General features: G+C 38.0%; 2 protein-coding genes across 3 annotated transcripts in view; one reads left to right on the top strand and one right to left on the bottom strand.

Moving 5' to 3' along the window:
* Nucleotides 1–1603: 1603 nt before the first annotated feature.
* Nucleotides 1604–2631, bottom strand: LOC124106179 (V-type proton ATPase subunit G 1-like). The gene has a single exon (XM_046463746.2). It carries the CDS (start codon nt 2571–2573, stop codon nt 2217–2219), a length of 357 nt encoding a protein of 118 aa, XP_046319702.1. The 5' UTR covers nt 2574–2631; the 3' UTR covers nt 1604–2216.
* A 5155-nt stretch (nt 2632–7786) lies between these two features.
* The window catches only part of Acmsd (aminocarboxymuconate semialdehyde decarboxylase), a 52064-nt gene continuing 33012 nt past the window's right edge, over nt 7787–26838 (top strand). Inside the window, exons 1-2 of one of the 2 annotated variants that reach the window (XM_046463773.2) lie at nt 7787–7971; nt 17553–17597. In XM_046463773.2, the coding sequence (XP_046319729.1) occupies nt 7915–7971; nt 17553–17597 (102 nt within the window). In that variant the 5' untranslated portion in view covers nt 7787–7914. Of the gene's footprint in view, nt 7972–13507; nt 13733–17552; nt 17598–26838 lie in introns of those variants that run through there. The other variant, XM_046463774.2, reaches the window with a different exon arrangement.

Genomic DNA, 26838 nt, shown 5'->3' with positions numbered 1-26838 from the left:
ATTTCCCCTCCCTGATCTTGATCTCTTTTTCCCTTCGAAGTCAAAGCAAGGGGAGGGAGGAATTGTAAGGGCTATAGGGAAGTCTTCACTTGACTGACCCTGTGTTAAGATGGCTCAGAGCTCCATGAACCAGGTTGGAACTGACAAAACTCTCCCTTTTGGCTTGTGGAATACTTTTGAAGTTCTTTGGTGGTTCCCCCGCACTGAGATCCTCCTCTTCAGCTCCCTATAGATAACTTTTACTTGATTGATTTATCAGTAATTAAGAGACATGTATTGGAAGATTTGTTATACACACACATATATTTCTGCATTATATATTTTGAGGCAATTTGTTCTACCAAATTTAGAATTACTATAGCTTTTTATTTAGTTATCCTTTTATTATTATGTAGTGATCTGCTTTTACCCTAAAAATGCTTTTCATTTGCTAGTTTCATTTATCCGATATATGTTCTTACTTCCCTGAAGTGTTAATGATAAACAGCTATCATAGCTTTCCTTTTTTATAATTTCTTTTTTTATTTGTTCTTTTTAGACATACATGACAGTAGATGTATTTTGACACATAATGCATGGAATATAATTTCCCATTCTTGTGGTTGTACGTGATGTGGAGTTACACTGGTCACCTATTCATATATGAACATAGGAAAGTTATGTCCAGTTTATTCTAACATCTTTCCTATTCCCATCCCCCTCCTTTCCTTCATTCCCCTTTGTCCAGTCCAATAGACTTTGATCCTTCCCCTCTCCACCCTCTTTTGTTGTGGGTTAGCATCCACATATGAGACAGAACATTTGACATTTGGTTATGGGGTATTGGCTTATTTCGCTTAGCATGTTAGTCTCCAGTTCCATCCATTTATCAGCAAATGTCATAATTTTATTCTTCTTTATGGCTAAGTAATATTCCATTGTATATATACACCACATTTCTTTATCCAGTCATCTTTTGAAGGGCACCTATGTTGGTTCCATAGCTTAGCTATAATGAATTGAGCTGCTATAAACATTGATATGGCTGTGTCACTGTAGTATGCTGATTTTAATTCCTTTGGGTATAAAATGAGTAGATAACTGGGTCAAATGGTGGTTCCATTCCAAGCTTCCTGAGGAAGCTCCATACTGATTTCCAAAGTGGTTGTACTAATTTTCAGTCCCACCAACAATATACAAGCGATATGAGTGTACCTTTTCCCCCACATCCTCACCAACATTTATTGGTTCTTGTATTCTTGATAATTGCCATTCCAACTGGAGTGAGATGAAATCTCAGTGTAGTTTTAAATTTGTATTTCTCTAATTGCTACAGATGTTAAAATTTTTTTTCATGTATTTGTTGACCGATTGTATTTCTTCTTCTGTGAAGTGTCTGTTCAGTTTCTTTGCCAATTTATTGATTGGGTTATTTGTTTTTGGTTTTGGTGTTAAGTTTTTTGAGTTCTTTATGTATCCTGGAGATTAATGCTATGAGGTACAGGTGGCAAAGATTTTCTCCCATTCTGTGGGTTCTCTTTTCACATTCTTGATTGTTTCCTTTGCTGTGAAGAAGTTTTTAGTTTGATACCATTCCATTTATTGATTCTTGATTTTTTTTAAATGTATGGCAAAGTCTTTACTTTTAAATGATTATCATCACACCAAATAATAACATGTAACAAATTCTTGAGTCCTATCATCTAATAATTTTGATTAAAATAAACTAACAGCAGCCCAAACAAGTATGTTAGTATTCATTGTTCTAATCCTTAGTCAGAATGGACGACTTTAAGGCTGGCTGCTGCTTCAGACAAGTTACAAATAACTATTTACTACTTTTTCATAGATAAAGCCCCTGACCTTCAAGAAAGTATAAGGGAAAAAAATTATTTAATCCCTTTCTTTCTTCAAAGAATTGTTTTTTTTCTACTAGATCTAAGAAAGAAAAAGTCAACATTGATACATCCATTGCTTGAGCTAGAAGGCATAGGAAAACAACAACACATACTCAGTAAATTCCTAAGAAGGATGAGGTAAAAAGATGACACCTTTGGATAAGGACTAAGGCTGTACAAAGAAGCTAGATTTGCTACTCTCCAAAAGGGACCTACTATATCATAGAGAAATAATTTAATGCCTTTCTAAGAACAGAACCCAGGCTCTGCTAAAGCTCCACATTCCTCAAGGCACTTCACGTTCTGAAGTGCTAACCAGGGAATAGGTGCTTCTTTCTCCTATCCATTTATGCGGTAGTTTTCATGGATTTCTGGTCGGATGTCGCAGACAAAAGCCAAGAGATTATCCAAGACTTCGTCCCTGTTCTGCCGGAAGTAGGTTTGCAGGATGGTCATCTTTTCCTGGGTCTCCTTCTCCACTTCAGTGCTGCAGCTGCCATGGGATCCCAGTGCCGCAGCTTCCTTGGCCTTGAACTCTTTCTCCCTCTGCAGGCGGTACTGCTCAATTTCAGCCTGAGCTGCTTCTTTGGCCTGCTTCAGCCTCCGATTCTTTCGCTTGCGGGCCTCCGACACCTTCTCTGCGGCCCGCTTCTCCGCCTGCAGCAGCTGCTGGATCCCCTGCGACTGGCTGGCCATGGCTGCGGCGACTCAGAGGGCCAGGCAAACAGCCTAACTAAAGCCACGGCCCCCCGGGTCAGCTCTGATTCTTGATTTTACATCTTGCGCTTTAATAGTCTTGTTGAGGAATTCAGTTCCCAAAATGACATATCATAGCTTTCTGTTGGTTAATATTTTCTCCTTTTTAAAAATTTTTTTAAGTTGTAGATGGATACAATATCTTTATTCTTGTTTATTTTTTTATGTAGTGCTGAGGATTGAACCCAGTACTTCATGCTTGCAAGGCAAAGTGCTCTACCACTGAGCTATAACCCTAGCCCAGTATTTTCTCCTTCTGAGTTCTCTTAACTTTCTGACTTTCCGTATCCTTCCTATTTTTTTTCTTTCTTTCTTCCTTCCTTCCTTTTTTTTGTGTGTGTGTTTTTTGTTTTTTGTTTTTTGTTGTTGTTGTTGTTGTTGTTTATATTGCCCAGGCTGGTCCCAAACTCCTGGCTCAAGTAGTCTTTTTGCCTCAGCTTTCTGAGCAGCTGGGACTACAGGCCTATGTCACCAGGCCTGGTCTTATATCCTTATATTTAAAATGTGTTCCTTATAAACACACAGAGTTTTTGGATTTTGTTATTTAGGCATTTTTATTTTGTGCTTTCTACTTGGCTTACTTTTTATTAGCTTTCTTTTTTCTTCTTTTATTGTCTTCTTTTGGATTGATTATTTTTTCTTATTCCACTTTCTATCTAACTGGCTTTCAAGTTAGGTACCATATTTGAATTCTTTCAGTAGCTACTCTGGAAATTCATCATGCCTAATTGTGGTAAGCTGAATAATGCTCTCCCACCCCCTGCTCAAAAATGTCCACGTGATAATCCCCAGAACCTGTGAGCATGTTACTTTGCATGGTAAAAATGACTTTTAAAATGTGATTAAGAAAGAATTTTGAGATTTGTTTTTTAGGGATTGGCTAGCTTCACTTAGCATAATCTGCTCTAATGCCATCCATTTCTCTGCAAATTCTATGATTTTGTCATTTTTTAATGCAGAGTTTTCCCAGCTAATACAGAAATACTAAAGTGATTCTACACGAGACCATTAAAATTCACTTAAGAAAAGTAGGGTCTCATTGCCATCAGTGCTCTTTTGAGAAGTATGGGGTTAGAAATGATGGTGGAATGTGATGGACATTATTATCCAAAGTACATGTATAAAGACACAAATTGGTGTGAATATACTTTGTATACAACCAGAGATAAAAATTAATAAAATAAAAAGAAAACTAAAAAAAAAAAAAAAGAAAGAATTTTGAGATGAGAAAATTATCATGGATTATCTAGGGGGGCCCAATGTAATTACATGGGTCCTTACAAGAGAGAGGCATGAGGGTTATAATTTTTTTAAGGCAATGTGTTGACAGAAGCAGAGAAGGAATAGAAGATGCTATATTTCTGGCTTTGATGATGAGCACAGATATACAAGCCAGGGATACAGATAGTCTCTAGAAGTTAGAAAAACAATGAATTCTTTTCTAGAGACTTCAGCAGGTACTAGGTGTGGTGGAGCATGCCTGTAATCCCGGCAGCTCAGGAGGCTGAGACAGGAGAATTGTAAGTTCAAAGTCAGCCTCAGCAATTTAGCAAAGCCCTAAGTAACTTAGTGAGATACTGTCTCAAAATAAAAAATAGAAAGAGCTGGGGATGTTGCTCAGTGGTTAAGCACCTGAGTTAAATTCCTAGTACTGAAAGAGACAGACAGACAGACAGACAGACAGACTTCAGTAGGAACACAGCCCTGCTCATTTATTTAAGACCTCTGACCTCTTGATCTATGTAAGAATAAATATGTACTGTTTTAAATCACTAAAATTGTGGCAATTTGTTAGCAACAAATGCCTTGAGTGGATTACTAGTAGAAAACTGTAGATGTCAAAGGTTCTGGGCAACAGTGGTGAAGGCTCAAAAGGGAATGAGGACAATTAGAAACTGGAGGAGAGAGGATCCTTGTTACACAGATACAGATACAGGTTCTGGTACCTGAAAGTGAGGTGCTGCTATAACAAATACACAAAAATGCACAAGTAGGGCTGCAGATGGAGCTCAGTGGTAGAGCGCTTGCCCTGCATGTGTAGGGAACTGAGCTTGATACTCAGCACCACATTTTAAAAAATGAAGAAATAAAGTTATTGTATCTATCTACAACTAAAAATATTTTTAAAAATATGTGCAAGCAGCTTTGGAGTTGGGCAGAGAGTGGAAGAATACTGAGTGCCTGATATAAAAATCCTAGATTGCACCGTTTTTCTATAAGTGGCCTAAGGTAATCTGTGGTTCGCTACTCTCTTGACCAAGAAAACCCTGAAAAATCATGCAGATTGAGAGATTCAAATCTTCACGTTCACTTTAAGAACACCAGTGAAACTGCCCACGCCATTGAGGGTATGTATATCTGAAAAAACACCAAATATCTGAAAGTTGTCACTTAAAGAAGCAGTGTGTGATTTCAGCATTACAACAGGGCAGTTGAGAAGTACACCCAGGTCAAACAGTGTAGCTGAACTCAGGGTCAGTGACCCAAAAAGAGTGCTGAATTTGTCCTGCACATTCTTAAACATGCAGAGAAATGTTGAACTTAAGGGTTTAGACGCAGATTCTCTGGTCATAGATCACAATCTGGTGAACAAAGTGCCCAAGATGACTGCCAAACTTACAGGGTTCAGGGTCAGATGAATCCATACATGAATTTCCCAAGCCAAATTGAGATGATCCTCACTGAAAAGGGACAAACTGTCCTAAACCAGAGGAGGAGATTGCATGGGAGTGGGGGATGGGAAGACATTCCCTGAAGAAACTGAAGAAACAAAAACTTATGGCATGGGAATGGATTTAGTATAAAATAAGTGCAAACAAGTTTATTTAAAATCCTAGATTGCCTTGAGCAGACTGTTAGTAGAAATTTAAATGTGGATGTTAAAGGTTCCTCCAGTCAGGGCTCAAATGTTAGTGAGGAGTTTGATACAGGGGAAAGCACTGTCTCAGAGAATACTTACATCACAAACATCACAAATCATATCATTGGTTAAGAAATACATATGTTTGTATAATATATATGTATATACATATATACATATATATATCAACAGTGGTAAGGGCTCAGATTGGAATGGAGATGCATAAGAAACTGGAAGACAGGGACTCCTTGTTATTCAGTGGCAGAAAATTTAGCTCAATTGTGTACCCTACAATTATGTGGAAATCAGAACTTGTAAGTGATGAAATTGGATGTTTACCTGAGAATATTTCCAAGCAAAATAATTAAAGGTACATTCCTGGTTTTTCTTGCTGCTTATTGTAAATGCAAGAGGGAAAGGATTGACTGAAAAACTGGTTTGCCCAAAGGAACCAGGACTTAATGATTGAAATTTTCAGATCATTCAGATTGGTAAAAGATATGTTGGTAAAAGATAGTATTAGTAATATTGGTAAAAGATAATATTAGGAGATTCACTGTCAATAGAGCATGTGCTGGAAATAAAAGGCAAGGCTATGGCTGCACAAAATTTTGCTAATGCCTAGGATAAACATTAGTAGTAGTATTAATATTATTTTTAGTATTTAACTTATCCAGATTGTCTTATATGATTACACAGGGGTTTTTTTTTTTTGTTGTTGTTCCCCCTTCAATCCTGCATTTCAGACTATCTTTCTAGAGTCATTTTCCTTATTTCTGGAACATAGTTTTAGAAATTCCTTATGTGAGAGTCTTTTGGAAGCAAACTCAGTTCTAATCTGAAAATGTCTTCACTCTTCCCGCATTGTTAATATAAAATTGTACAAGGTGTACAATGTAGCTTGACAGTTAATGTCTCTTGGCCTTTTGAACAAACTATCCTATTGTTCTATGGTTCCATTCATTGCTGCAGTTTTGAAGGCATTCTCTTTCTCTCTAGGATCTTATCTTAATTACTGGTGTTCTGTAGTTTCATTACAAAGTTTTTAAATATGAATTTCTCTTTATTTATTCTTAATGATATAAATTTTGGAGCCACACTGGGTTCAAATTCAGTCTCTACCATATACTATTGTGGGACCATGAATGAGTTATGAAACTACTCTGTACTTCAGTTTTCTCTTCTATAAAATGGATATTGTTCATAACAATGTTATGGGCACTAAATGAACTGATATGATTGAAATGCTTAAAACAGTGCCTGTTCCATAGGAAATGCTCTAAAAGTGCTGGCACTTACTCTGGGTTTTGGCATGTGCCTCTGTACTAAAGGCTCACTCACTGGGTTTTAAATCACCAAACTTTTTTAAAAATGGAATTTGAGAATTTCCTTTCAAGCTGAGAATCATTTACAAATACATAAGTTATAATTTACCCACAATCTAGTTAAATTATAGCAGGAAGGCTTTTTGATTACTTGGTCTTATACTATAGGGACTGAGCTGGGGAGAACATCTCCAAGCAGGTTTAAGGCTTTGCCAGGAACCCTGGGCTCCCTTAAACATGTTAAGTTTTCCAGGAAGAGGAAAAGCTCTCCCCAGCTGCCAAGATAACCCCCAATAGAAATAGCTACTGTCTTCTTTCCCCTGTGCTTTGGCTGTGTACAATTATCTGCTATAGAATATGTATTAGCTTATCTCTCTTTCAGCCTTATATCCTCAGTGCATGTTAGCTTTCAATATATGTTTGTTAAATGCATGCAAGAATGAATGAATGAACAAGTGGGTGAAGAAACAATACAGGGAAAGCATATAGGAAGAGTGGATACTTTCTATAATTTAAAAATAAAGATGAAACTTCCTTTCAACATGATAAATTTTCATGAACAAACCATTTGTTAAAATATTATTTAAAGACATGGAAATAACTAAACAAAAAAGCAAAAGCAGTAAAATTGGTTGCTTTTAGGGAGTAAAAACAAATTAAAGAAGATGTGAATCAGAAGCCTTCTGTGTTATTTTTAACCATGTACTATTTGAGTTTTAACCATGTACCTTAATAAAATCATAATATTTAAATATAAAACTAGTCTTGCTATTGACTTACTGTAGCCCAGAGCAGCCTGAAGTATTTTTGAACTCAGAGGTTGAGTACGATTCTTTTTTTTTCTCTTTTCTTTTAATTTTGTGCTGAGTTCTGCTTACTAAAGAGTGTTGATCCAAAGCCAGGTTGGTAAACAAAATTTTAAACTTTAATAGGGCAGTTCCAATAAACCAAGATAGGGCTGGCCAGGCCTCTTGACTGGTACCTGAAGGTAGCAATAAAGAGACTGAGTAAATCAATCAACTCCATCGCTTTCGTGGAGATCTCTTGATACCAAATTTTCTTCTTCTTTTACACAGTCCCCTCTGATACTGTGAAGATGAAAATTGACATCCATAGTCATATTCTACCAAAAGAATGGCCAGATCTAGAAAAGGTAATTATAACCAATTTGCTGAATTATTTCTGGAACTTCTCCAAGGTTTCTCAATGCCTCTATTTATAGACCTTTCTCTTATTTGGGAAATTAGATGTTGTGTTTCTTTGCTCTAGGGATGATTTTAAATGTCTTGGGAGCTCTAATTTCCTCATTTTAAAAAAAATGACTTTCATATCTATTTTGAAAAAGCATCAGATCAATGAAATAATTGTCTTCTCAATATCTCTTTTTCCCCTCAAATAAAGTATTTTTTTAACATTCTGGACAATTTAAACTAGGCAGATTTACTTCCTTTTAAATCACATATTCAGCTGCTGGAAAGATACATGCTGATTACAGAATCTAATGTTACAATTACTATTAAAAATGGAATGTGATAAGTTTCAAGGACTTCCAAAATCTCTCTCTCTCTTTTCCAAAATGTTTAAAATAAGCTTTAGAAGCACCAGGAAATAGCTTTGTGAAAAATTTTTAGTCTATTTTAGGACACTGTCTGAAACCTTTCCTTTTTGATTTTTAAGCTGTAAATCCTTGTTATGAAGAACTGGGAAGTAGGTATATCAAAAACCTTAGAATAAATGACATGAAATCTTTGCATGAGAGTATCTCTAAAGAGTATTCTCTAGGTTGCTCCATACATGGAAATTTTTTTTTTTTTTTTTTGATTAAGGACTTTTGAATGAGTACTAAAAAAGAAAAGCAGGGAACATGAAGAAAACTTTAAATTGGCTAGAAGTTTACTCAGGCTTTCTATCAGGTGTTAGCCAATCTTTAGCATTCTGCTAGTACTTTTATATCCCTGATAACATTTCATCTTTTTTATCCCAAATGAGGAAAAATGAATTAACCCAAATTCTAATTAAAATGTGGCCTGTTGGCCAGGCATGGTGGCGTATGCCTGTAATCCCAGTGGCTCAGGAGGCTGAGGCAGGAGGACCAGAAGTTCAAGGCCAGCCTCAGCAAAAGCGAGGCTGTAAGCAACTCAGTGAGACCCTGTCTCTAAATAAAATACAAAATAGAGCTGGGGATATGGCTCAGTGGTTGAGTGCCCTGAGTTCAATCTCTAGTATCCCTGCACCCAAAAAAAAATGTGGTCTGTTGTACAAGCAATCTTTCCATAGTTGTCTACTACATGATTGTTGATCTTAAGTGTTTATTTGTTCATTGGTATCTTAGGTAAAATGTGTAGCAGAAACATAGACCAAAAAATACAAATGATGCTGAACTACTACAGCTAGTGGTAAAAGCAAACCCTACGAATCTTCCCCCCACAAAAGGAGTCTAAATGCTTTCATGGGAACATGCTGTTCTCCACGCCATTGTCATCCTCCTATCTTATTAAAGCACAAATACCACCTCATGATGCTAATCTTTTTATGAAGCAAACACTCAGCTACTTCACGGGAGCACTGGATTGTTTGGAAGTTGTGATGCAGTTTCTTATTTCCTATGGTGCTTGCCATTTTCTTCCCCTCACTTATGAGTAGTTACCAGGAATGGCACAATCAATAAATTAATTTATGATACAGATAATGAAAGGAATATATTATACTTCTTAATCTGACAGTTTTCAAAATTTCTAGGTATTTAGCATATGATATTTTATAAATAGCTCTTGATCTATTCCCACCAAAGAGTGTTAACTTCAATATTCCAGCTATTCTCTTTATTAATATCAAAGAACACCTACATGAAATGCTTTGGGAGTTACCTTAGCGGTCTCCAGAGGACATTGCCCACCTGTACCTGAGAGAGCTAACCAGCATAACCCATCCACCTAGAGAAGTCACAGCAACAGGGATCCCAAGCTCTATGGCATCCACCTCCTTGTCCTAACAAGGATTTTGAGGCTTAGAAAGTAAGATGGGCTGGATATTTGTGTCTCTTCCAAGTTCGTATGTTGAAATCCTAGCTCCAAAGGCAATAGTACTAGGAAATGAGGCCTTTGGGAAGTGATTATGTCATGTGAGCAGAGCCCTTGTGAATGGAACAGTGCTCTTACAAACTAGGCCCAAGGAAGCTTGCTTATTCTTTCTACCATGAGGACTCAGCAAGAAGGTGCCATCTAGGAACCAGGAATGAACCCTCACCAGACACCAAATCTTCCAGAGATGTATCTTGGGCTTCCAGCTTCCAGAAATGTGAGAAATAAATATCTGTGGTTTATAAGCCATCACTTGATGGCATTTTGTTATAGCAGCTCAAATGGACAATAGGGAGCTAGCTCGTCACAGTTAAAATGTTTTTATCACTAAGGAAAAATTTTCAGTTTCTTTCAGAGGCAAGTATGTGGTAGTCGTAAAAAGAGGAACCAGTCTGTTCTGTCTGTACTTGTCGCATTCTTAGTGTGGAATGTGGACTTAAAACCAAGCTTCAGAAACCCCTGAACTGTTTCAAATCATTGCTCATTTTTTTCTGGGGAACATAAGCTCCAGCCTTCTTGGGAAAAATGGTTGTCTTCTTACTAAACTAGGCCCCAATGAGACATTCCCTCTGAACACTGGAAGCTGTTCCTAAATAAGCCACATGTATAAAGGCCTTTTTCCCCAGCTAGAAGACTCACAGGGGCCTAGAATGGTGCCTCCTCTTTGCAGAGTAGAGAAAGTTTTCTATCTGTACTCTGGGCCACAAGCTCACTTTCCATAACCTACCTCCTACTCCCAAACCTGCTCCATTTAAGCAAGACCTGAGCACCTAGGTCTGACAATTTCTCGGTATCCTGCCTTATGCAAGGCCCTAAAAGCCTTGTTTAAACTACTTTAGACAATGGGATGAAGAGCACGTGGTACATAGATTGTGCCCTAAAAATTTCCCAAGCAGTTGTCCTGCTGACTCTTGACACTGCCTCCCCTTCTATTCTCAGCCATTGCCTTGAAACAGGGAGAGGTGTTTTGCCCAATATGCAGGCTTCCTCTTATCCATCAGTCTCACATGCTGCAAACACATAGATGACATGCTTCATCAAAATAACAATAACAATAATAATGGTCATGACACTTTGTGCTTCCAGGGACAGAGACCAGAGATGAATATTCAATTCATATAAAACCTTGTAACGTGTATATAATATTTATGTTAAAAGGGTTAATGCCCTTTTTATATTGTTCTTAATTTTCATTTATTATATATGACAATAGAATGCATTACAATTCACATTACACATATAGAGCACAATTTTTCATATCTCTGGTTGTACACAAAGTAGAATCACATCTTTCATATCTTCATACACGTACTTAGGGTAATGTTGACCATCACATTCCACGGTCTTTCCTTCACCCATGCCCCCTCCTTTCCCCTCCCTCCCCTTTTCCCCTTTGCCCTATCTAGAGTTCATTTAATTCTCCCACCGCCACCCCCACCACATCATATTATAAATCAGCACCCTTAATCAGAGAAATCATTTGGCATTTGGTTTGAGGGGATTGGCTAATTTCTCTTAGCATTATATTCTCCAGCTCCATCCATTTACCTGCAAATGCCATGATTTTACTCTCTTTTAATGCTGAATAATATTCCATTGTGTATATATACCACATTTTCTTTGTTCATTCATCTACTGAAGGGCATCTAGGTTGGTTCCACAGTTCAGCTATTGAGTTGTGCTGCTATAAACATTCATGTGGCTGTGTCCCGGTAGTATTCTGTTTTTATGTCCTTTGGGTACAGACGAAGGAGTGGGATAGCTGGATCAAATGGTAGTTTCGTTCCCAGTTTTCCAAGGATTCTCCATATTGCTTTCTATATTGGCTGCACCAATCTAAAGTACCACCAGCAGTGTATGAGTGTGCCTTTTGCCCCACGTCCTCGCCAACATTTATTGTTGTTTGTATTCTTAATAGTGACCATTCTGACTGGAGTGAGATGAAATCTTAGAGTAGTTTTGATTTGCATTTCTCTAATTGCTAGGGATGTTAAACATTTTTTCATGTATTTGTTGATTTGATTGTGTATCTTCTGAGAATTGTCTGTTCGGTTCCTTAGCCCATTTATTGATTGGGTTATTTATTTTTTTGGTGTTACGATTTTTGTGTTCTTTATATATTCTAGAGATTAGTGCTCTATCTGACATGTGTGTGGTAAGAATTTGTTCCCAATTAGCAGGCTCTCTATTCACCTCAGTGATTGTTTCTTTTGCTGAGAACCAGCTTTTTAGTTTGAATCCATCCCACTTATTGATTCTTGATATTAATTCTTGTGTTATAGGCATGTTATTAAGAAAGTTGGGGCCTAATCCAACATGATGGAGATTTGGGCCTACTTTTTCTTCTAATAGATGCAGTGTCTCTGGTTTAATTCCTAGGTCCTTTTTAATTTTTTTATTGTGGGTTGTTCAAAACATTACAAATTTCTTGACATATCATATTCCACACTTTGATTCTAGTGGGTAAATATTTATTTTTTAGTTGTAGTTGGACACAATATCTTTGTTTCATTTGTTCATTTTTATATGGTGCTGAGGATCGAACTCAGGACCTTGCGTGTGCTAGGCGAGCGCTCTACCACTGAGCCACAACTCCAGCCCCATTCCTAGGTCCTTGATCCACTTTGAGTTGAGTTTTATGCATGGTGAGAGATAGAGGTTTGATTTGTTGCATATGGATGTCCATGTCATTAACCCTTTTTGATAGAGATGAAGGACTTGATATTCAGAAATGAACCCAGAGCTGCATGGGAACACAGTAGTTCTTCCAGAGCATCACCATTCCGTCCAACTTGAAAAAGCTGAAAAGGGTGTATATTACTATTTTAAGGGATGTCCACTCTTCCCCATGTTCCCCCACTTCTCCCCTTGACAACCAGCCTGCGCCCGCAACTCGTCACTTTCACATAAACCAACCGAGGGCAGCTTTGTCACAGGGTCATTGGAACCTGGCTTCCAGCTCCAGGTCAAGCAATTAAATCTGTTATGTGTTAGAGGTTTAAAGCTAGTGATGAGGGCTGAGGATGTGGCTCAAGTGGTAGCGCGCTCGCCTGGCATGCGTGCGGCCCGGGTTTGATCCTCAGCAAAAGATGTTGTGTCCGCCAAAAACTAAAAAATAAATATTAAAAAAAAAATAAAGTTAGTGATGAAACTACTAGCCCCAAACAACCACATTGACCAACCAAGATCAGTGAAGTAAATAGAGACACATCTAAATGGGACTAGGATTTTTCTCCCTGACCCCTCATTTTTAGTCTATATGATCAGAGAAGAATGTGTAGTAATGAGATATTAACTATAGCAGAGTTTCATCTTCAAATTGTTTTTAGTGGGGAAAATATTATTTTAAAAATCAATCTCTGATCTTTTCTCACTTTCAATTAAAAAAAATGAAAAGAAAAAGCCAGAACTATTTTTATTTGAGATGATGAAGTCCCTTTAGAAAAAGTAATGTCTCCTTTCAAACCTACCTTTCTTTTTTAAATATTAATAGACACACCTCCACAACTTTGACCTCATGGAATGAAGAAACTAAAAAGTGAATAAACACACTCATGCTGATGATTAACTAATGGTTACAAAGAACCAGGATTTAAGATATCTTTCATTTTCACTTGCTAACAATGATTTTAGTCAGAGTTACAAGTCAGGATCCTTTTTAAAAATTTGAGGTGGGAAGTCAATAGATTCAGGGGAACTTAATTAAATGGTTTCTGATGAATCAGGACCCACATTCTCTGCTGTCACAAAAGGAGGATCCTGATCCAAGAAGCCATAGTGAAAGATGTTTCAGGTTGATCTACAATGAGATTATTCATAACAACAATGATTATGGTAAGGTTTTGGCTTTTTCTTCAGCTGGGCTTTGTTGACCCCCCTACTCTATGTGCAATAGTAGGACTTGCAAAGATTTTTCTAATTTTAAATGGGGTAAAAAAAAAATCTGGCCTTTAATTTAAAAGCATATATGTGTATCTCCTTTCATTGGCAATGATTTAACTACACTTGTTCAAGGTAAAATTTTCAGAGACAAAAGTCCCAGGCATAATTTGACTTTTAAACAACTGCTCTCAGGAAATAGGTAACTGACTACCCAGGAGGTTCATTATTCACCATGTGAAGATGTGAGGTCTTAAGGACATTGAAAATGTCATTCAGGAGCCAGGATCAGTGGTACACAACTAAAATCCCAGCTACTCAGGAGACTGAGGCAAGAGGACTGCTTGAGCCCAAGAGTCTCAGCAATACAGTGAGACCCTGTCTCAAAAAAAAAAAAAAAAAAGTCATTCAGTCCATCCACTCTGATGTGTGTGTGTGTGTGTGTGTGTGTGTGTGTGTGTCCTGCACATAAAACTAAATTCCCTTAGTTTTTTAAAACTTGCTTTTTCATTTGTCATGCTATAAATACCTATGGAACACTGGTCAGTGTCAATCAAACCCTTTCAGATTGTAAATGTCTCCTGGCATATGCTCTGACTAAACCACTTCCAGAGTCATACTTGAGACCCCAAATTTGACACAATCCAGAATGAGAGATGGAAGACTGTGTGGAGCCCAGATCTTGGGCAGAATAGAGTTGCCCTAAATAGGTTAGTGGTTGGTAGAATAACTTCAATACTTTAAGCTTTTTAGGAAAGTGAGGGAGAAACACAGAGTGACAAAGTCTCCTTCTTTCATAACCTTCCTTAGTGTCTGACCTCAGTGTATTCTACCTAAGGCTGTCATCATAACTGCCATCCCCATCAGCATCACCAACTGCCACACATCACCTCCTCCTCTACTACTACTCCTGCTGCGATTATTGTTGCTATGACCACCACCATCACCACCACTGGTACCACCACTGCCACCATACTGACAACCACTGCCACTACTATTACCATCTCACTCCCTCTACCCCTGCCATTGCAACCACTGCCAACTCTAGCAACACTATTAGCAGCCACCACTTCCCCTCCACCACCTCCATGATCACCACCCATATAATTAGCTTTGATAAAGGCCAAACCTGATGTCAGTAGATTTATATGCATTATCTCAGTTAATTCCCATAACACCCTATATCTCAGCTATGCTTGTTAGTCTCCATTTTACCTGCAAGGAAACAGAAACTTGGAGATGTTAAATTACTTCAACAAAGTCAAGTACCTTGGACATGATTTGTTGGATGTGGCCAGATTCATCCCTCTGCTCTGCCTCCCTGTTCTTCTCCAAATGCAATACACCTCTAACCTGGTCACATATGGATTAAGGTTCTCTAGAGAATTAAGAAACAGTAACAGTGAGGGAAGAATAAAGGAAGTAAAGTGAGAGAGAGGAAAGAAGGAAATACAACCTTTTCTTCTACACCGAAGATAAGATTTCAATGACAAATGTTCAGTTCAAGAGCACATTGTTAGTCTCAAATTTACTCTAAAGTGTAACTGATAGAAGTCATATTCTACTCCCTCCTCCAACATATGTCTCTTGGCAGCTTTTTCCAAGGGAAGAGAAAGGTATAAAGGTATCGAATGCACAAAGAGAGGAAAGTGAGGGGTTGGGGGCATAGGCAGAGGAGCAAACTGGTGCAGTTTCCCTTGCATGTTCAACCTGATAAACAGCAGGTCACTAGGGAGGAAGCATACAGATCTCCAAAGATAACATGATTATTTGGAGCTAACCTCAAGAACAGAAGCCTGTTGAGGTAGATCCTTGTCACAGATGAACACCTCTATGCTATACTGTGGTCCAGACTCAGACCTTCCCAGTCAATCTGGAGGTTAGAAGGAAGCTAGGAAGAGGGATCCATCAAGACCTCACTCTCTTCAGGTAACATTCCAGTGCCATGACATGAGAGCTAACCACTGTTACCTGACCTTACCCAACTACAAGTGAAAAATGGAAATGAAATTCAGCTTGCTTTATTCATCTACTTATTATTGCTGATAGTCTAAGAAGCTGGTGATGAGCTCTTTCATCTAGCTGTCTCTTGCTTCTACACATTCCCTCCTTATATCATGTATTATGAGTCATTCTTTGGAGCATAGAAATCCTGAATAAGAAGTTTCTCTCCAATCTGATACCAGTCTACTTTTCCAACCTCCCTCCCCTAATACCACCTGACCCAAGGTGTGGATCAGCATCCTCCTCCAGACTCCCAGAGAACATGGGCAGCACTATCACAGTGCATCTCATACACTTGTACAGCTGTTCCATCACTTTTCCACTTGACCCCACCCTCTCAACACTCTGCTCCACATAGACAGAAATTGTCCTCCACTTTTATTTTCTTTGCCCCAGTAAGACTGGTCATGAGACTCCATGAGAGCTTGAACAAAGAATGAGTGAACAAATAAAATATTATATGAGTCATATATACCTACATCCTTAGGAATTCAATAAATATTGAATAAGTGATACATTATTAGGCTTTCAATTTTTTAAATTTATGACTCCCAGGAAGAGATATATTTTGTATATTATAAATCATGCAAACATTTACGTATGTAACAGGAAATTTTTATGAAACTAATACTACATGGGAGATATTATTCTATTCTTTTTCATTCTATTCCATTTCTTTACTATCTTATCTTGTGTTTTTAAAGAAGCAGACTTTGAATCAAGGATTCAAATGCAAGTACTTTACTTTGGAGATGATCTCAGGAAAACACAAGTGGGGAAGTAAGATAGGAAAAGCCAGGAAACCAATAAAAGGTTTGTTATCCATTACAGAATGTGTACCTTGCCTCAAAGTTATCCTGCCCAGGACTGGAGTACTAGTGTATTCAGTATATTTACATTCAAATTTTCTCAGTCATTGGTTGAGAGCTGCTGGGCAGATGGCAAGGGTAGACTAATTTCCTGGTACTTCCTACCTGTTAGAATGGGGTATCAAAGAAGCTTTCAGGGGAAGAAGAGAGATTCTTAAAGAAGTATAGACACTAGCATTTGGAGGTGGGCTGTTGTACCCCAGAGTATTAAGGGGAAGGAATATGTGTGGGATGCCGTTAGTATCTGCAACACATACTATCTCATGATTTTAAAATGTCTAGGCCCCTAGTCACTGAATTATTTTTATGATCTATTCATGGATTGCAACTCACAGTCTGAAGAGCAGTATATGTTCTAAAGAGTAGTCCTTATGGTCCATGTACTCCCAGTACTGCATTAAATGATCTGATAGTACATATCCAAATATTCTGTGTTAATCTTTGCTTTAAAATTTCAAACTATATTAGGAAAAAAGATAAAACCAATGAAATGTAGAATTTTCTTTCTGTATAAATATATTTAAAGGAAAATGTATATTGAAATATATATATTTTTTTGGTACCAGGGATTGAACCCAGGGACACTTAACCACTGAGCCACATCCCCAGTCCTTTTTGTATTTTATTTATAGACAGAGTCTCACTAGTTGTTCAGGGCCTTGCTAAATTGCTGAGGCTGGCTTTGAACTCAAGATTTTGAGCCGCTGGGATTATAGACGTGCACTACCTCACCCAGCTTGAAATATAAATATTGAATAAGTGATACATGGGCATGGAGGGACAAATGGAAAGATAATGCCTAAAAGAATGGCGTTTAGGCTCCTTTGCCCTGAGGATGTGTCCTTTATTGCAATCCTCTCTTCTTTGCTTTTCAAGCCTAATTGTACTTCTCTCCACTACAGAGATTCGGCTATGGAGGCTGGGTGCAGCTCCAACACCATGGCAAGGTGAGTTTTTCCCAAAGCATGAGTATGAGCAGGACCCAGGGACATCCTGAGTATTAAGATACTTTATTGCAGGCTGGGGCTTCAGGGAACTCAGTTCTCCTGCCCTCGCATTAACTTGTAGTAGGGAAGGAAACAGTACCACTATTTTTCAGAATTATTAGGAGAAATGGGGGTGACTTCAAATAGTGGTATTTAGGAAGATAAAATTGGAACTCGAGAACACATTGAGAAATGACTTCCCCGCCCCTCTCTCTTTTGGCCTAGAACCAATTTTGGCATTTATTGCTATGCCTCAAGGGTTATCACAGTATATTAAGGCTGACCAAATAAATGGAACAATTAAGTTTGAGCACAAGCTTGAGAAATTAAACATTGGAGACAAAAGGGAGAAGCCACTGTTATTAAGGGCTGAGATTGATACGAAAAAGGGAAGATACAGGGCAAAGCATTCTGCAAATAATGAGGCCTGAGAGTGATCTGGGAATCCAGACCTGCACAAAGTTCAGGTCTGACCTCATTTTCAGATGCCCTCTATGAGTTCAAAGGAAACATTCTTGAGCTTCTAGCTAGAATATGGACATGACTAACATGCCCTGGTGCAGTCATGGTCTGGAAAGAGTATGCACAGGGTCAACCCAAAGCAATGTGGTAAGGATAAGACTGCCTTTGCTAAAGGGCACAGATTTGAACACCAAAGACTGGGAACGGCCTCCTGGAGAAAGTGATACCCATCCTGACTCTTGAAGCAGGGGTACAGGCAGGGTTGCTCAATGAGTAAAGGAAACAATTTTCCATTAAAAAAAAAGAAGTCAGGGACCAAAGTCATGGAAATATTAAACTTGTAAGCCCAGAACTTAAGCACTAAGCTATAGCTGGCACAACCTGCTAGTCCCTGGACTAGCAGGTTCAGCATCACCTGGGAACCCAGGAGAAATACAAATCAGGGGGCCACACCACCAACCTTCCAAATCAGGAACTTTTTGGGGGGATATGGGAAAGGGGCTGTCCATTTTAACAAGCCTCCTAGTGATTCTGCTGCACACTCAAGTTTGAGTACCCCTGGCTCATATATTCACTTAATAATTTTTATTGAAGCCTGTTTTATGCCAGGCCCATCCACCAAGGAAATAGGAATATGCTGATGAACAAGACAGAGATGGTTCCTACCCTCATGGTGCGAAAATTCTAAGGGGACATGAGAAATTTAGATAATGGAATAAAAAATGATGCTTCAATAAAGAGTGACAGGCTGGCTGGCTGGTCAGTGACGTGTTAAAGACTTAGAAGAGGGTTGGGGTTGTGGCTTAGTGGTAGAGCTCTTGCTTTGAATGTGTGAGGCACTGGGTTCAATTCTCAGCATCACATATAAATAAAACATAAAGGTCCATCAACAACTAAAATAAATAAAATTAAAAAAAAAAAAGACTTGGAAGAAAGGAAAGCAAAACCTGAAAAATGTTCCTGGCTGAAGGAACACCAAAGGTCTTCAAATGGGGAACAGTCAATGTGTTCAAGGAATGAGAAAGAAGGGCAATGTGTCTGTAACGCTGTGTGAGGAAGAGATGGCAGGAAATGGATCCATTATATAGGGACTTAAGGACTTAAGACTTAAATCTGGAATTCATTCTCAAAACAACGCAAATTCTTTGAAAATTCTTAATGACTTTAAATTCTTAATGACTTTAAAACTTTGCTCTATGGAGCATAGACAGAGGCAGGCAAAAGTTTGGGGAACAAAGTGGTGGGAAGGAGCTGGAGAAGGGCAGGTTGAAGCATCATCAGACGGGGCCTTGAAGGACTTAGGGGTTTAGGTCCTAAAATTGGTTTAAGCCTTTGTACTTGACCCTGAAGGCAGTGGTAAATCATGAAAGAGTTTTCAACACTGCCACACTCTCCCATTCCCAATACTAGTTGCTAGCTGGAGAGCTGGTTCTCTCTGCTGGTCTTAAGTATCTCCAAGGGAAGGTATGATATGAGTAGAGCTGAGTACAAGGAAACCCCCACTGGAGGAACAGGCAGCCTGTAGATATGTTTTTCCTTACTCCATGTCCCAGGTTGCAGTTTGTCCTCAATATTAGATATGAATGACTTTAATTTCATTTTGTTTTAATGTCAAGAGATTTCATAAACTTACCAGATCTCCAAAAGAAAACAAGAAGGAAAATATTTTCCTGTCATATCTACTGACCTACTTATCTCTGGCAAAACTGAGTACAATGGTTGCCCAATAGAACCAAACAGGAAACTCTTTTCTTTTCTCTCAGGGAAAAAGCAAAGCAAAACATAGCCAAATCTATACTTTTTATAATAACAGAAGTGAGGGATGACAGTCACTAGAAAACAACATGAAAATGTATACCATTATGTAAATTAACCAAGAGCAATGAGACAATCCAGTATTTAGGATTTTAAAACTCTTTTGATGCTGCTACATTCCTTTGGTGAACAAATATATTCTGCCCTCATGATTGATTTACCTTAGAGATTTCTGTTCTCTGGAAGATCATTCCAAAATATTTCTCTGGTTTGCCCTATTTCTGTTTTTAACCTTTAGTTTTTTCAGTGCTCCTAGAATAAAGTCAGGGGAGGTAAAGCCTTGCTCAGAATTGTAAAATATAACTTGCCTTTTGGTTGAACATTTACAAAAAGACAAGTAACAGGTCAATGATTAGTATGATAACCTGCCAGAAGCTACACAGGATGGAGGTGAAACTGTGGCAAGAACACCTGAAATTATTTTAAAAGCTATTACTCAGAAAGGTAAACATAAGGCCCATTTCAAATCTGTAGGTCAGTAACATCTTAAAAATCTACTGTTTCTCAGAAATCTGAGGCCACAAATATACATGTGCAAACACCCCACCCCCAACACATAAAAATATACATTATACTTAGCATTTTTAAACACGTACTTCTGCCTGATTCCCCACTGTTGTAGACTAAATATTTGTGTCCCACCCCCCAAATTCACATGTTGAAGCCCTAACCCCCAACATGGTATCTGAGTGAAAAGTAATTTTGTTAGATAAGGTCATAAGGGCTGCCCTCATGAGATTAGTGACTTATAGGACATATCAGAGAACTTGTATTCTCACCACTATATGAGGACACGTCATGAAGATAGCCATCTACAAGCAGGAAGAGGGTCCACCAGGAACTGAGTCAATGGGCACCTTGATCTTGAACTCCACAGCCTCCAGAACTATGAGAAATAAATGTCATTTAAACCACTCAGTCTGGGTATTTTGTTATAGCAGCCCAAGCTAAGAAACCCATTCACAGGGTACCTATCCAGGATTTTCCTTTTCACCTACATGAATAAAGAATATATAGTCAGCAGCAACTTTGTGCTAAATGAGAAAAAGAAATAATAAATAGTAAGAGAGCTCAGAGAAGGTGGAGAGCCCAAGGCAGGGAGCAATTTTCAGGAAGATGAAGTATCATATAACTATAGTGCTAATGATCCAGTCTAGTGTTTGAAAACATGGGTTACAATACAACAATAAATCATAATACCAAAGGAGTGAGTTAGGCAAGCTTAAAAAAAGGAAAATAGATCATAAAACAAAATAGCAAAATGTGTTGCTCATGGTAAGAGTAAATATTGTTTCATGAAATTTTTGTCTCAATTTGTATCTGTAGAAATAGATTTGGATGAGTACTCTGGGTCACAATGAAAGATCTCTTAATGTGAGCTCACAGCCAACACTGACTGAAAGCCATTGATCTAGCCCAATGCTCTCATCTCATATATTTACTGTTAAAATTAAGTTATTTTATAATGAGTATTTGTGTAAATTCTCCTTTTTTAAACTTGAGCATTTAGAGATAAACCTACAATTCCTTTGGACCAATACTCTGCATTCTCAAAAGTAATCCTCATTAACAATTTGGTGGTTATCTTCTAGATCTTTTCCTATGATTTTATTTACATATATGTGCACCTATAGAAATGACATAGTATTTTTAATATGTTTAGATTCTTTTAAAACCTATTTCAATCAGGTTCCAAACAGAAAACAGATGGGACAATTAAATTAGAATACTTTGAAAGTAGTTAAGAGACTATTTGTAAAGGTGTAGGCATGTGAGGAAATTACAGAGGTAGGCAGAGGTTAGTTCATGCAGGGTCTTACCAGCTGGGTTAATGAGTTTAGACTTTACCTTCAGGGCAATGGGAATCTATTCAAGAGTTTTAAATGGGATAGTGGCAAGCTGGGGATTTAAAATCTTACTCTGTTATGTGGACACTGGTTAAAGGGGTCAAAAGAGGGAGCAGGAAGATCCAATTGAGCAGTTGTTCAAGCATAGATAATGTGGGCTTAGACCATGGCTGAGCAGTGGAAGTAGAGAAATGTGGACCACTTCAGGCTATATTTTTGAGACAGAATCAAAGATATTGGGAAGTGGATTGGGTGGTGGCATATCAGGCAAAGGGAACTGAAATTGTCTCAATGCTGAGAAAAATAATGCAGGCATCAAAGATAGAAGTGACCACACCAAGAAGACAAGCAAATCACAGAGAGAGATGAACAGGTTGAACACATCAAGTTTGAGGTAGTTGCAGTGGGGCCTTTCTGTGAAGCTGTCCTACCAAATGGTAGTATCTGGGAGGTGGAATGATTAGAGATTGCTTACTGTTGACAGGGTCTGGGTCCATTCCTGCTAGCTCTACATCTCAAGCCCCACCAACATGGCAGCTTGCATAGTAGTCTAGAGGGGTAGCCTGAATGGACTTTGGGGATAGGGGAGGAAAATGGAAACATGATGGTGAAATACTGAGTTTGAGGATGCATTTCTGATAACATTTGCAGTACCAGATATTGAAAGAGCATTATTTGTATTTATTTGTGAATAATAATAGGAGTTGAACTTAAGAATCAGTAGCTCCACAGGTTACACTCTCTAGGAATCAGACTTTGGGACTGAAATTAGCATGCCTGAAGTATATCAGGAAGTGTTCTTAGTATAAACATCAGTAGAAGGGAAGAGAAGGAGAAAGGATCAACTAGAGGGCAACATTGAGCTATTATGTAATCCCAATAGAGGCCTCAGCGTAACCTACTTGGAGCACTAAAGCTAACATTCAGAGTCGTTCCAAGTTGGCAGGGGGAGAGAGCAAAAGAGAGGGGCCTTTAAGGCTGGGTTATGGCTCAGTGGTAGAGTGCTTGTCTGGCATGTGTGAGGCCCTGGGTTTGATCCTCACCATCACATAAATAAATAAACAAATAAATAAAATAAAGGTATTGTGTCCATCTACAACTAAAAAATATATAGTTTTTTTTTAAAGGTGGGGGGGCTTTATACCTCCACAGAAATCAGTCATTGGAATTGAGCTGCCCTGGACATGGAGCAGGACGGTAAGAGTAGCAGTTCTCCTAAACCAAGGCAGTCCCCATGTGGGTCAGGAGTTGTCTGCTGCCAATACTCCCAGCATCTGGGAAAATTAAGTCCTTTTTTCTGAAGAGGCATGTGAGTGGCACAACATGCCATCTGCCTTGAGAAGGACCTTAAATATTGCTTACCCTAAGCTCTTATTTTAAAGCGTTAGAACCTGATGTCCCAGAAGGATAAGGGGTTCACACATAGGATACAGGACTCCTGAAGGCCATAGTATCCCACTTTGCATTATACCATGATACTCTAGCTTAAAAAAAAATATTAGAAGTAATTTTTAAATGTTTATCTGGATAGTAATGGTGGCTTGGGAAAATTCTTTAAATAAACTTGGTTTCCTTTTGAGAGTTTAGAAAAAATGAGATTGGATTCTGGTTACATTAATTAGAATGGCTTGTTTATTAGTTTAATTTAATATCTTAGTTGATATAGAGGTCAGTGTTAAAAAAAAAAAAGGACTTAACCACAGCCTTCATTTCTTACCATGGATTCAGCATGGAAAGAGAAATTTAGAAATGTAGAAAAAGAAACTTAGTGAATCAGATTTTCCTACCGTGTAAATTTTTATCATGTAAAGAGGGCATCCTTTCTCTGAAAAATATCAAACTCTTCAGAAAATTATGGTAATTAACTTTTGCCTACTAGATAGATATCAATTGCCAAATATCAGCCTAATGGGGTGGAAAATGGCTTCATATACTTGGGTTCTTGTCTGAGCTCTATACCAACTAAGTATATAGCCTTGAACAAGTCACCAACATGTATGGAATCGTTAATAAAATCAAAAATTGAACTTTGTCTTACATCAATTCTTTGGCAGCTCCCAGAGAAAACCAATTTCTTCCCTTGAAATTGAAAATAATGGTAAAATCTGGCTGTCATTTATTGAGCATGCTATCTGGCATAGTGCTAAATTCTTTACAAACATGTATTAATGAATCTTCTGTATCACTCATTGTTCTGACTTGGAGACAATAGAGCTAGTTTAGAAAACCAGCGCAGAGACTTCTTGGGAAAGCCAGAGATCAAGCTCAGAGGCTGTGCTTACCTGAACAATGCCCACATCACACCTGATGAGCTGGTCCTGCAGAGAGTCACCAGTCCCAGTCAGACTACATTCACATTGTTGCTGCTGAGACTAGAGACCAGACGCTTTGCCCTTGCTGGATCAGTCACATGTGACACTTCAAACAACACCATAGTCTACAGGTAGACTGCTCATCTTTGCCACCTCACACTGCTCACTTTCAAACCAGTCCAAGACAGATGCTTCTGATCAGCAGCACCTAGAGTAGCTACCAGTAGTCCTGCTACAAGAGGAAACTGGGAAACAAATTTTTGGATTCTACCTCAGGAAGGAAGAATCAGAAAATGAAATTTTTGGTTCATATTTTAGAGATAGTAAAAGTACAGCTGAAACTCAAAGTACCCGTAGATTAACTAGTTATACTGCTCCTAAGTAATTTAATAAAATTTATACCTAGATTTTCTTGATTGCAAAGATACTCTTTGACACTCTGCTATATGGGTACTTTATGGTGATTAAGCTTTCCTCATAAGGATCAAGAGAACAATAAAATCTCTAATTTTCCAGATGAAAGTTTGTTTCCCAACTTTTTCTCTTTCACCATTACCCATCTCTACTCCCTTCTTTGCCAAATTCAGAGACATGTGTTCCTTCATCGCATTTTTGTAATCCATATAAGTCAGGACTCTTGGCTACAAGCAAACGAAATCAACATGGTTAAGTTTAAGAAGAAAAGGAGTTTGTTGAAAGTATTTTAAGCCTGTCAAAAATTACAAAATATCTGGATAGCCAAGCTCATAAAATGTGCAGAAACTAAGGAAAGTCACACAATTGAAGCCACAGCTAAGGCCACATCACAGGAACTGCTGCCCCCAACTGGACACTGGACACTACCACTACTGCCAATGAACATGACCACTAGACAGAATAAATTCACTTACCTGATTTTTATCACTTGCTGTTTATTAAAAACTGAACACTGAATGGCCAAACTTGGGGTGGAGAGAGCAAAGGCTTAGTGGATTTTGTAGATGGAGGGTAGGCCCTGCCTCCATCAGGATTCCTACAGAAGATTGCCCAACCTAGAAATGTGGTTCAGATGCTGGCATGGTAAACAGAGGATCTGAGATGAGGCAAATCAATTCTGATGTTTTGGTGTCAGAGATCCAGCTCTTCAGGGATATGGACCCTTATCACAATTACATAAGTCACTTGCTCATTAACCTGTTCCCCAGCCCCTGGGGAATATCTGGGGTCTTCCTTATGTAAGGGAGATGGAAATGGGCTGCAGGACTGTGAGAGATGGGCAAGGTCTTGTCCATGGAGTAGAAAACAAAGAAGGGTTGTGGCAAGGCTCAGATATAACTCATGATGGAGGAAGATATTTATTAGCTCTTTAGCAGAGGTATGGTTCAGATATTTTACCTCATTCCATAGACTGTCTCTTCCTGTTGATTTTTTTTTTTTCTGCACATAAGTTTTTAGTACCTCTAGCTTTGTTCTTTTTGCTCAAAATTGCTTTGGCTGTTCAGAGTCCATGAGATCCATATGAATTTCAGGATTTTCTACTTCTGTGAAAATTAATTTTGATAGGTATTTCATTGAACATGTAGGTTGCTTGAGTGGTACATACTGTATATTAACTTCTAAGTCATAACTGTAGGATATCATTCTATCCATTTATGTCTTCTTTAGTTTCTTTCATCAGTTCTTAATAGTTTTCAGTATATAGCTCTTTTACCCCTTAAGTTAATTTTATTGCTAGGTATTCTGTCCTTTTAAATGCTATTATAAATAGGATTATTTCCTTGATTTATTTTTTAGATAATCCATAATTATTGCATAAAAATGCTACTCTTCTTTGAGTTGGTTTTGTACCTTGAAACTTTACTGAACTAATTTTTAATTCTAGAATTTTTTAGTGGAATCTATATATATTATATATCATGATATCTACAAATAAAGATAATTTAACTTCCTCCTTTATGATATAGATACCTTTTATTTCTATTTCTAAATTGCTTTGCCTAAAGCCTCTAGTGCTATGTTGAATACAAGTGGAAAGAGTATCATCTTGTTTTATTCCTGATCTTAGAAGAAAAGCTTTCAGCTTTTCATTAGTGAATATGACTTTAGCTATGGGATTGTCATACATGAACTTTATTATATTGAGGTACATACTTTCTATACCTAATTTTTTAGAGTTTTATCATGTAAAATGTTTAAATTTGTCAAATGCTTTTTCTGCATCTATTGATATGGTCATGTGGTTTCCTAAAAAAAAAAAATAGAACCACCTTATGATCCAGCAATTTCACTTCTGGATATATATATATCCAAATGAAATGAAACCAGTATGTTGAAGAGATATTGCCATACAATTCATTCTTGTTTTATTTGTTTATTTTTGGTATTGGGCATTGAACTCAGGGGTTCTTAGCCACTGAGCCACATTCCCAGTCTTTTTATTTTTTATTTTGAGACAGGGTCTTGCTAAGCTGCTTAGGGCCTTACTAAATTTCTAAGACTGGCCTTGAAGTTGAGATCATCCTGCCTCCTGGGTTGCTGGGATTATAGGCCCATGCCACCATGCCCAGCTATTCATTCTTTAAAAATAAAGAAAATCCCATCATTTGCAACAACCTGAATGAACATGGAGGTTGTTATGTTAAGTGAAATAATCCAGGCACAAAAAGATTAATATTGCATGATCTCACTTACACATGGATCTAAAAACGTCAAACTCATAGATACAGATAGCAAAATGGTGGTTACTTGGGGGTGGGGGTGGGGGACAGGAAGGAACAGGAATCATCA

The sequence above is a fragment of the Marmota monax genome, unplaced genomic scaffold, assembly GCF_021218885.2.
Source record: "Marmota monax isolate L192 unplaced genomic scaffold, Marmota_monax_Labrador192_F-V1.1 WCK01_AAM20220418_F8-fsc00034, whole genome shotgun sequence".
NCBI lineage: Eukaryota > Metazoa > Chordata > Mammalia > Rodentia > Sciuridae > Marmota > Marmota monax.
Note: the sequence above shows the minus strand (reverse complement) of the source record. Positions and strands in the feature narration are given on the sequence as shown.

Bases quoted from the DNA above. Each gene is read 5' to 3' on its own strand.
- LOC124106179 (XM_046463746.2), bottom strand. From the start codon at position 2,573: ATGGCCAGCCAGTCGCAGGGGATCCAGCAGCTGCTGCAGGCGGAGAAG.